Below are 11,009 nucleotides of genomic sequence, written 5' to 3'. Positions count from 1 at the left end.
ACGGTTTCTGACGCCATCTTGGTTGGGGGGCAAACGAAACTTAGTAACCGTGAATATGTATGGGATTTTGGCCGAATTTGGCGCAGTGGTGAGAACACTCGCCTCCCATCAATGTGGCCCGGTTTCGATTCCCAGACTGGGCGTCATGTGTGGGTTGAGGTTGTTGGTTCTCTACTCTGCACCGAGAGATTTTCTCCGGGTACTCCGGGCACTAAGGGAAATCGCCCGATCAAGACAGGAGGAGACTTTTCTAATCTTGAGAACTTTTAATACATCGCTTATGCCTATCAATTCCCGATTGAAAGGAAAGATCGAGCGATTTTTTCGATCAATTCTCCAGGAAAGATTTTGTGTCTATAAACTGTTAAGTTAAGAAACAACTTCTACTCAGCTACTGACAAAAATTATTCAGCTTTGAGTTCTCTTGCTTGTTTGATTATTTCTTATCTTTTGCACTGACACTCAATTAGGACTCAACTGACAGCAAATTTACAATGCCTTTACTGAAACCGCGGCCACCCAGATAATGAAAACCAACCAGAGGGCAGAGCTGAAGCAACAGATTCCAACATTTTCAGATCCAGTGAATCAAATGCCCTGTACAAAAAAAAAATTAAATCGCAATTTGTTCGTTGACCGGTGATGCTTTTGTGACTACGGGGTCAGTTACTGTAAGTTATCTAGGTGGCCCGGTTTCAGTGAACGCACTGTAAATTAACTGTACTACTCTTGTCAAAACCAGAAGCCGGTTATTTTAAGTGTATTTTCCAGTACTTAAAACAAGAATACTGCGATCCACAATACAAACGCGGACATTCCCCCATTTATTTTTGATAGTCAAACTAAGAGTATGAAAAGCTTGCACACCACAGAACTAAACGTTTACCTGTTTTTCAACTAAATAAATTAATAAAACTAATAAATAATTTGTCAATCTCTCATATATTACAACTCTAGTAAAATGTGCAACTTTGAATTTCCAACTAAAGGTCTTTTCAGGCATCACACAATTATACATAAACCGATTTCAGAGCTGAAAATGTAACAGACATATGGTCATTTGGCGGAAAAAAATAGTTGAAGAAACATTGTTTTCTGTTGGGAAATAATAAAGATTGTTGCCAATGGGCCTTATTCGCGCTGCGGCCATATTGGCCATAGACAAGGGATTTCCTACCCCGAGCCTCGAGTTGAAATGTTTGGGAACGAGTTTCAGAGCGCAAAACAAAAGTTTTCAATCTCTCAGGACTCAACATGGCTGCCGTGTGATTAAGGCCTATGGAGAAGCAATTGTTTATTTAATCATCTCAGAGTGAAAATAACTTGAAAATTTGTATTCATAGGTAAAACGGGAACAAGGAAATGTCTGAGTCATTTCCGGAGACAAGCGCTGTGCTTTATCGAAACCCGTTGAGCGGCCCGAACAATTATGTAGCCTTGGTTACCAAAACAAATTACTTGTCTCCGGAAATGACTGAGTGCTTTCCCTTAATTAAGCCTGGTTTTCACTGGTGGCGCAAGCATTAAGACGCATAGTGATACGCAAACTCAGTAGCTTGTTGTTCATTACAACCTTTTCTTAGAACAATAGACACAACGAGTAAAATGGGCCTGCGTGTGTTGCTCGTGCTTATGCTTGCGTCGCTGATGATAACCAGGCTTTAGGAACTGCTGTATAACCGCAAATTGGGCGGATTTTCGTGAAAAAAAGACTTTTGGAGCGGTTTGGTGTGACCCCTACTCGGAACCCTGCCTTAATTGGTGCGACCTGAAGCGCGCGAATCTCACAGAAGTCCAAGTCTGCTAAGCTGGCGCTCTGATTGGATACTCAAACTACGGAAAGCCGCAAGAATCTGGAGGGAAAATTAATCTTCCAAATCGGCACCCTTACTCCCCACGGTATTAACGAACGCTTTTCATTTAACTAATGTTTCCTATTTTTCACGTTGACATGTTACCACCAATAGCGTAGCTCCTACTCCACTATAAAAACTACACACAACCCATAATTCCTCGATTCGCTCTGATGAAGGGCTAACGCTCGAAAAGTCAGCTTCCATAATCGTTGTACGGTGGTCAATTTACATTATCAACTCTGATGAAAAAAAAAAAAAAAAAATTTTCGTGTACTCAAACTCCGGATATCCTTTGCTATTCACCTCCCAGCAACTCGCGCGGGATTTACGCCCGAAGTATTGTCATCGTTGCAGGAATAAATGAGTTACAATCATCTTTTTGTGCTATATTGTCTCACTGTTTTAGTATATACTAAAACAACTATTCACCTCAGTGTCGGTGGCTAATGGTGGATATTTACCTTGCCGCTTCGCGGCTCGGTAAATACAGCTATTTCGAGAAAGTTTGTCAAGAATAAAGTGCACGCGACAATCCCGAAAGGTAATATGGGATATGATCAATACACTGTTGCTAACGACTGTGGCTGTCGAACCTACTTTTGTTACTTTCCTTCAGCACTCGCAAATATATATCAGTGGCCTCCCGTACGATTCTTTTAAATTTCTTTGAAAAACACTGCACTTAAAATCACCCACAATACCTTTCAGGATTGTCGCGTGCACTTTTTCCGACAACCTTTCTCAAAATAGCTGTATCCACCACTAGCCACCTCCACTTTGGTGAATAGTTGTTAATTATCGCGGGATTATTTGAACACGCGCGAGTGACTCCCTTTTGTGTTTTGGCAGCGAGTGGCACGGTGCCGAGTAGCTCCGAGAACCCCTCGTGGCTTCCCAGGGGCTCGCTCTCGCCGTCAAAACACAACGAAGCAATCATAGATTTACTTGCGGGTGTTCCAATAATCCCGCCAGTTACACAGGCTGCAGAAGTCCTATTTTTCCTGTCTTCACATCAAATCGTAATCATATCCTTCAAGTTTTGGAAGGCGCATACGTTCTTCCTCAAACTTTCTCTGCCTTTCTTCGATCTTTCTCTCTTGGCGGATTTCTTGTATAGTAATTTCACGTCCACGTAAAAGTTCACTAAGAATGAAGAAATTAAACAAAATGCATTAACAATTTACCCCGGTCAAATGTGATTCAATGGCTTAAGAAACAGTCGTTTAAAAAGTTCTTCAGAAACAGTAAAGACATTTATTTACCTGTACTCGATTTCTCCATCATTATTGATGTCTATGAAGTCAATTAATCGATCCAGTTGTCGCTACGGCAATGGAACAAATGACACAGAACAATTACAAATGTCAACAAAGACTGTCACAAGCAATCAAAAAAAGTCATGGTCAATGGCTACCTGTGTCATAACAAGACCAATCTCTTTGAGTCCTGTTTTGAATTCGTCACGTGATATACCGCCACTATGGTCCTTATCAAATTGGTTAAACCAGTCAATTAAACGAAGACGATTATCTTGTATAAAAGTGAGTAGTATCCGCATCCCGGGAGGCATCTCCTAAAAACCAAACGAGAACCTATTATTAGCAATGAAAATGATGAAATAAGAAAACTAAAAAACAGAGAAAAGACAGGCCGCCTGTGCGAGGCCCAGAAGAACCTAGTGACCGTCTTTTGGGTCACCTCGCAGCTCTTACAAGGTCTCACCTGATTGGAGACCACCCTTGAGGTTTAACAAAACAACAAATAACAGAAACAATGGACCCTAGGCCTAAAACAAAAGGGCTGCAACTCTATCCTCTAGGGTCCATTGTTTCTGTTATTTGTTCTTTTGTTAAACCTCAAGGGTGGTCTCCAATCAGGTGAGACCTTGTAGGAGCTGCGAGGCCACCGCGTCTTTTTGAGATGTCACGTTCCTTCAGTCGCGTTGCGTGACATTTCCAAAGGACCTGGGAAACCGCGCGCGAAACAAAGTGCCAGTAATTTCCCGGGTAAGTGTATTTTCAAGCGAATACATGTAAGACCAAAGCAATCCCGAAGGTACTTACTTTCGACAATCAAAACCTCTTCACGTGGATGTAACTAAACTGACAGTAAACGTGAAGAAATTGCAAGGGGAGCAAGAACTGTAAGTGGAGATCGGGATCGAAAATAACTGCCCTTCCAATGCATTAAGGACAGACTGGTAAGTAGTGGGCAATACCAACTGACAGCTGACCAGACGAGACCTCGCTCCACACTCACAATTTAACATCCCTAGATGTTCAAAGGCTGTATAACTCTATCCAGTGCATAGGTCATTAATTAGAATATAAAATGTTGTTCAAGGTTTTCGTACACCCCAGTTACTTAGATGTGCCTAGACTGCGCATATTCATGGTTACGGGAGGAAACAATGAGATCATTGCACAAACTGTTAGATAGCGACTTCCAATCCTCCAGGTAAAGTTATCCTGCCTTTGAAAAACTAGGGAAGGCTGAAACAAGACACAAAAATGGCATTCGCTGGCACAAGGAATTTAGACTGCACCCAACGTATTGTTCATAAACTACAAGAAAAATACTTCAGCTAGTTTCGAGATCAACTTTTTTTTCCAGAAGCGGCCATTCCTTCGGTTAAACATGTTTTTCACTTTTATTAACGAATTATACGAATCTTCTACTACACGGCTATCTTCATAAAGGCATGCGTAGTCTTCAATGTTCGTTTAGCCGCCAGTCTATAAAAAGAGTGATCAAGGCCTTAAAAACCGCCCATGCAGTCGTACCGATCGTTCATGTTCAGTTATTTTGCTGTTTTGATTACGTAACAGTTTCGTCTACTGGAATTTTTTTCCTTTTTCATTAGTCCCTCGAAAAAAGAAACAAACTTTGACAATGTAGATCTTAAAAGTCCGAAAGACCTCCTCAACAAGTAGGTTCACTAAACTTTTCTTTTAAAAATGGCAGAATTCTGTTCACCTGTAAGTACGGTTAAGTATTGTCTCTCTACAGTAATCTTACGTATATGTAAATGTGCTCTCTAAATATAGTTTCGAATGTCTGACTTAAAAACAAAAGTTTGTGCTTGTGACAAACTTGTTTTCGTAGTGGGCTATTTTGTGTCCACTTTAAGTTATTTTTAACAAATTTATCTCTGGGGACACTATCAGACGGCCTCAACTATCGCCGAGGTTCGACGGTTCATAGAGGTTAAAGAAAGAAAGTTTTCAGAATTGAAATATCAATATTTGGGACTTTACTCCGTCCAATGGCGTCAGCAAGCACACAAAAAGCCAACTATGCCTTTCATTATAACATGCGTCACGGTTACAAGGTTAAAATAAAGATTTCTCTTTAAAAATAGCTTTTATTTATCAATCAAACTTTTGTACTTACTGATTTGGTGAACTTTGTGAGTGAGCGCCCGTTCAGTTTAAGAATACGTAAACGGCCGGGCTAATTTCGGATTACGATAATATTGTTGAAAAACTATCCTAAAGCCGTATACTGTAGTAAGTGCAAAAGCAGCGATATTGCTTAAAATGGATTTGACCCATTTGTTCGTCAACATGACGGGCGACACTGACGCCTTTTTCTAATACTTGATTCTAAATCAATCACCTCACCCTTAGTCTTGATGTCGCAAGTATATATATTGGAAATGAAATTACTTCTAGTCAGAGGGATCAAAAGTGCTTTAGCCCAATTTATCAACCCCAACAAGAGTTTGATTTGCTGTATGTAACTTGTATTTCGCAATAAGCAGATGATACATCGCGCGGAAAAATGGCAGCTATAGAGTTCTTGGCGCTGTATTGAAACATTAGTTTAAAAATAGAAATATAAAGAAAGGGTTATATTGGATAACTCCCAACGAAATACCACGAAAATGGCATCGGACATAATATTCTTGGGTACTCTCTTATATGGTTAATTTTATCTGAAGTGACGCAGACAAACTCGAAACACGGACTCCGGAAAAAAAATTCAAGATTGCTCCTGATAAGAAAAAGATGAGCTTCCGATTAATGGAATGGATTGTCTCACCACCACTGTACACTAAAGCTATACATAACACACTCTTGGAACTTGGGTTTCAGGAAACAACTGTCCCCCACCATGCTAGGACTGAAACGCTTAATAATGAGTGGTGTGTCAACTCTTTTTTTTTACCAACTCACCCCTCCCCCTTTCAACAATGATAATTCCTTTTCACCTTTGAAGTTGAAGTGAAGTTGCCTGCTCATAAAACAGTCAGATTTAGATCGAACCAATTTCTTTTAATTACGGGAAGATTTTAGGCAGGGAATTTACATTATTATTTGCACGGATTCATTTGAACTGACTCAAAATTTTCTAATAATACCTTCGGTCTCTTGTAACCACCGATCCCTCCTGTGATAATAGTGACCCCTCTCTCCTTCTCAATCTCTTTGATTTCATCAAATATCTTAGGAGATACAGTAATATCCTGGATAAAAACAAAAGAAAATAGCAAAAAAAGCGCTAAGGATTAATGTGAATATATTAAGATTGTTGGTTTTGGAAGTAAATCTTCGTTTTGAATGTAAAACATCTCAAAGATAAAGAAGTCAAACTTGTTCACGCACTTTCTTAAGATTATAAAGTTCTTTTCGATTTCCTGTGGCTCATTTCCACGTTGTCCCTTTACGTGAGTGCCAATGACCGACCTCTTGTGTTCCTCCCCACGTTGATGTACGAAAGTGCGCGAACAAGTTTGACTGCCTGATCTTTGAGGTGTTTTGTATTCCAGACTCACACGTACCCTCTGATAACAGTTCACAGTGAAACTACTCATTAAAAGCAAGTTTTCCTTGACTGAGGATGCCAAGTATACGTGCAACCAACATCACAGACTTATTTAACTTCTCTTTAAAAATAATCAGTTTATTAATGTCCTCTTTCCAAAGAAAATATACTCATTAAGGGTGCGTTTGATTGACCGTATTCCGGGATAGGAATACATGGAATAGAAGTCAGAAATCCTTCGTTTCTACGGAGATTCACATCAAAATTGTCAAACACCTGCGAAAATACTATTTTAAACATATCTTTATTATCCTTTTAAATCACCACTCCGCGTATTCTTATTCCATGCAGAATAGGGTCAGTCGAACGCACCCTAAAATGGTACCCTAATGATTTTGCATTTTAACACTAATGAGTTTTCACTATAATTAAGTCGCCTGTGCTTGTACTTGCATTAATTTCTTCTGACAACAAGCACCATGGAGTCAAAATTACATAAATGATAATGATGTATCCAACTTCCTTGTAGAAAATCTAACCTACCTCTAGTGACAGGAGCTTGATAGTGCGATGCACCTTGACTACATTCAAAATAGTTTCCACGCCTCCATCTCCAATAGGATTCTTACCAATCTGTATTCATGGCAAATACAATAATTCTTACTATTTAAGAGACACATTGGTTACCTCTCAACTATTTTAACAAAAGGTAAGAGGGCTTACCATCTACTGATGCGACATGGTTCAATTCCCAGAGAAGGGGTCATATTGTATAGTGTAGTATGAGTTAGTTGGTTTTGCACTCTGCTTGGAGATATTTTTCCTTTCACCAAAGTCCAACTTTTACAGTGAATTATATTATTATAGAATGAGCTTTAATTTGATTTTATTTGCTTTACAGCCTCCCCCACTAGTAGAGCAACTGTGCTTTATAAATGATAATAACCTTGACAATTATCAATTTATTTATTTATTCAAGGCACAAAGAATTATTCAAATGTACTTCTACCATAGAAATAATAATAATAATAATAATAATAATAATAATACTAACAATAATAATATTAATAATAATAATAATAATAATAATAATAATACTAATAATAATATAATAATAATAATAATAATAATAATAATAATTATTATTATTATTATTATTATTATTATTATTATTCGAATAAAACTGTTTAAAAATATATGTATAAGTATATAAAACAATCACAAATCTAAAAAACTATTCCCAGTAATAATAAAAATGTATATATAAAAGTTATAGAACCTAGATTTTCGCAAGGCATCTATCTAATTCATCTATCTATTATTATTAATCTATTATTATCTATCTATTATTATTAATCTATCTATTATTATTATTATTATTTATCACCTCACCTTAAGAACTTTAAGGTTTGGGTGTGCAGCAATGCCTAGTGCTAACTTCTGTGTAGCCAATAAACCAATCCTGTTATTACTGGAAAAAAGGGTAAAATGTATTCTTTATAAACATACCATCGTCGTGCACACAACAATAGATGCTCAACTGGAATCAGGTATTGATCAAACCTAGGAATATCTGACCAAACAAAGACATTTGAGCCCAAACGAAGACAGCCTAAGAAAACTTGTAATCCAGTACATATACCATGTAAACACCAATGCCTTGCTTGTCTTTTACCTGATGTCCAAAAATTCTAATGCTTCATTCTTCTTTAAAAATCTTCCCAGTGCCACACATCCCAGCAGGGACAGTCCATTCCAGGAGATATTTAGATGAGACAAACAATCATTTGTCTAGAAAACAAATTGGAAGTCACTGTCAGTGTAATACCAATAAAATGACCACAAAACACACTAAAAAGGTAAAGTCACTTTATTTAACGATGGTACATGTAGTTTCCTTCTGCTACGAGGCTGGTATCAATCCAAGCCAACCGTGCACCCTTTACAGTGCTGGAAATAATTTTTCTTTATTCAGAGGACATATGTCCTTTCAAATCTTCCTTCTGGTCGGACATTTGACAAATTGGACCGGACATAATTGTTTTATTGACTGACAACACCTTGAAGAAGACTCAAGATGTGCTGGTGACATGTTCGGTCATCGTGTCCGATCATAATGTGAAATTGGCCGGACATTTTCAACATTTGGTCAGACAATGTCCGCTGACCGACTGTTATTTCCAGCACTGCTTTACCCCCCTCCCCCCTCCATTGGTCAGTGGTCCATTTTACAGGTATTTAAAGCTACAGCTACACAAATCAGAGGAAAGTCGAAACAGACATTGAAGTCACTGAGAATTGAACTTGCAACCTCTGGCTGTTCAAGACGTGCACCAGTCAATTGAACTTTGCCTGCTCCTGAAAACTGAGACATCAATTTGTCAGCTATGCCTGCTCTTAAAAACTGAAATATCACTGCATTACACTTGTCTATGAAAAAGATAATCTGAGACACTTTGTAACTAAAGATACCACTTACCATGTCAGCTATCTCTTTCAAATATCAACCTGACAACAATATCAATTGAGTAACTAACCTTCAAACCTTGTGCCATGCCGACTGCTCCTTTAAATCTGATTGAATTCCAGCTGACATCCAGGTGTTTTAAGCCATAGTTCATACCCTAAAAGTGCCAAATTTTCACTTTCATATTCTTCTCTCATATACTTTAAATTCTAAACCATTTCTTCAAGTTCACATTTTTAAACGTACATCGCATATGAGAATTCTAAGAAAATTTCTTCGTAATATTGGTTTTTTTTTGCTGCCCATTCATTTCCTCGTTTATATTGTCAAATCAAAATCAAAGTTAGGTAACACTTTCTTCACGCTTAGGAAAATTAAACTCTTTCAAGTTTGGCATTCTTGAGTGCATGCCAAACTTAAAAATCCTTGCAAATTTGACCAAACTGTAGCTTAATGCAGCCTAGCTACAGCAGTACATGTATACTTGTATTTAGAGATAAACTCCTTAGTTAATTTTTAATCTGACATTAGTTTATCGGCTCTTGAACAACCGAGCCCAGGACAAAGTATTGTAGACTAAGCTAAACTAAACAGAGTATTTATGGTTTAGTTTTAAATTGCCAGTTTAAATGTATGTGGTTTTCCTTTTCCTTTTCTTGGATAGCAATACATATGGATTATTGACCAAGCGTGAGGTCAATATGGCTGGATAATGGCCAAATTCTTTTTTTGCGTGTTTATGGACCGAGACAAAGTCGAGGCCAATATCCAGCCAACTTGACCGAAAAAGCTTGCTCAATAAAGGATTTATTACGTGGCATAAAACACCAAAAAATTATTTTTGATCTTGTGGGAACAAGCGAGAAATCCTGAGAGGGCAGTATATCTCCATCTTGCCTGCTCGGGTAGCCAATCACAGCACAGGATTTGGTTCATCTTGCCTGCCCATGGAGCTAGTCATATAATAATATTTCATTATAGGAAAAAAATTGGGAGAAGGTGTGGCATAGTGACAAAATTTCACTTTTTGCAAATTTGTTTAAACTTTGATTCCTGGACTTGGTGCCATACATGCAACAACTGGATTACGTTTGTTGGTTCTTCATCATGTTCCTTTAGGATAATTCCTCTGAACACACTAGTCTTTCCCTTTGCCAAAAAATTTGAAATGACCTTCATTCTTAGTCTCTCATTTATAGAATTCAACATGCGCTTGGCAAGATAAACAACATGTAAACTTATGGGAATTTGCATCAGAGCCAACCTTTTACTCATGAAACGAAAATAAATTTGACATTAAATATGCTACACTGGACATACATGTAACTTACCAGCCCAGCTCCCAAGTAAATCCCTCCCATCTCTCCAATTTCATTGCAGCTGAGATCCAAGTGTGTTAGTGTACGGTTTTCTTTCAAGGCTTCAGCAAATGCTTTGGCATCTTTGTCTGTTAAGTGGTTTGCTAGAAAGAAAATATGTAAACCTTGGCCCAGTTGTTCAAAGCATGATTAAGGATGGTGCCTACTAATTGAAAGGTACTTTTATGCGGCTTATAAATATGCGGGAAAAGCAGATCTTAGAAAGTGTTATTGAAATCCAAAAAGAAACTTGGTGTTCTTTTCCAAAATGAAGCTTAACAATAATTATTATCTCTGAAACATGAATGGTTACCCCCAATTATCTTTTTGAATACCAAGAGCACTTGCTTTGTTCTCCTTTCTCTGCATAGTTTTTAGCCACCCAAAAATATCCATGTATTGGTAAGCACCACCCATAGGAAACCCAAGTACCTGTATCTTGAGATGCGCAGAATATAATTATGCACGATAACAACAGTAGTCACTGTCCTTAATTAAGCTGATTCATGGATTATGGAAAACTTAAATTGTAGTCCATTTTCTGATCAGAAAAAGTTTCCA

The 11,009-nt window shown here is 37.9% G+C and overlaps 1 protein-coding gene across 1 annotated transcript in view; it reads right to left on the bottom strand.

Moving 5' to 3' along the window:
- Positions 1 to 796: 796 nt before the first annotated feature.
- Positions 797 to 11,009, bottom strand: part of LOC137970318 (leucine-rich repeat-containing protein 74A-like) — a 31,259-nt gene continuing 21,046 nt past the window's right edge. The window contains exons 9-17 of the mRNA XM_068816844.1: positions 10,422 to 10,552; positions 9,161 to 9,247; positions 8,299 to 8,414; positions 8,016 to 8,094; positions 7,167 to 7,256; positions 6,220 to 6,324; positions 3,271 to 3,429; positions 3,119 to 3,180; positions 797 to 2,999 (exon numbers count right to left, since the gene is read on the bottom strand). Coding sequence (XP_068672945.1) covers positions 2,864 to 2,999; positions 3,119 to 3,180; positions 3,271 to 3,429; positions 6,220 to 6,324; positions 7,167 to 7,256; positions 8,016 to 8,094; positions 8,299 to 8,414; positions 9,161 to 9,247; positions 10,422 to 10,552 — 965 coding nt within the window. The 3' untranslated portion in view covers positions 797 to 2,863. The remainder of the gene's footprint in view (positions 3,000 to 3,118; positions 3,181 to 3,270; positions 3,430 to 6,219; positions 6,325 to 7,166; positions 7,257 to 8,015; positions 8,095 to 8,298; positions 8,415 to 9,160; positions 9,248 to 10,421; positions 10,553 to 11,009) is intronic.

This window comes from Montipora foliosa, chromosome 9 (genome assembly GCF_036669935.1).
Source record: "Montipora foliosa isolate CH-2021 chromosome 9, ASM3666993v2, whole genome shotgun sequence".
In the NCBI taxonomy this organism is placed as follows: Eukaryota; Metazoa; Cnidaria; class Anthozoa; order Scleractinia; family Acroporidae; genus Montipora; species Montipora foliosa.
Note: the sequence above shows the minus strand (reverse complement) of the source record. Positions and strands in the feature narration are given on the sequence as shown.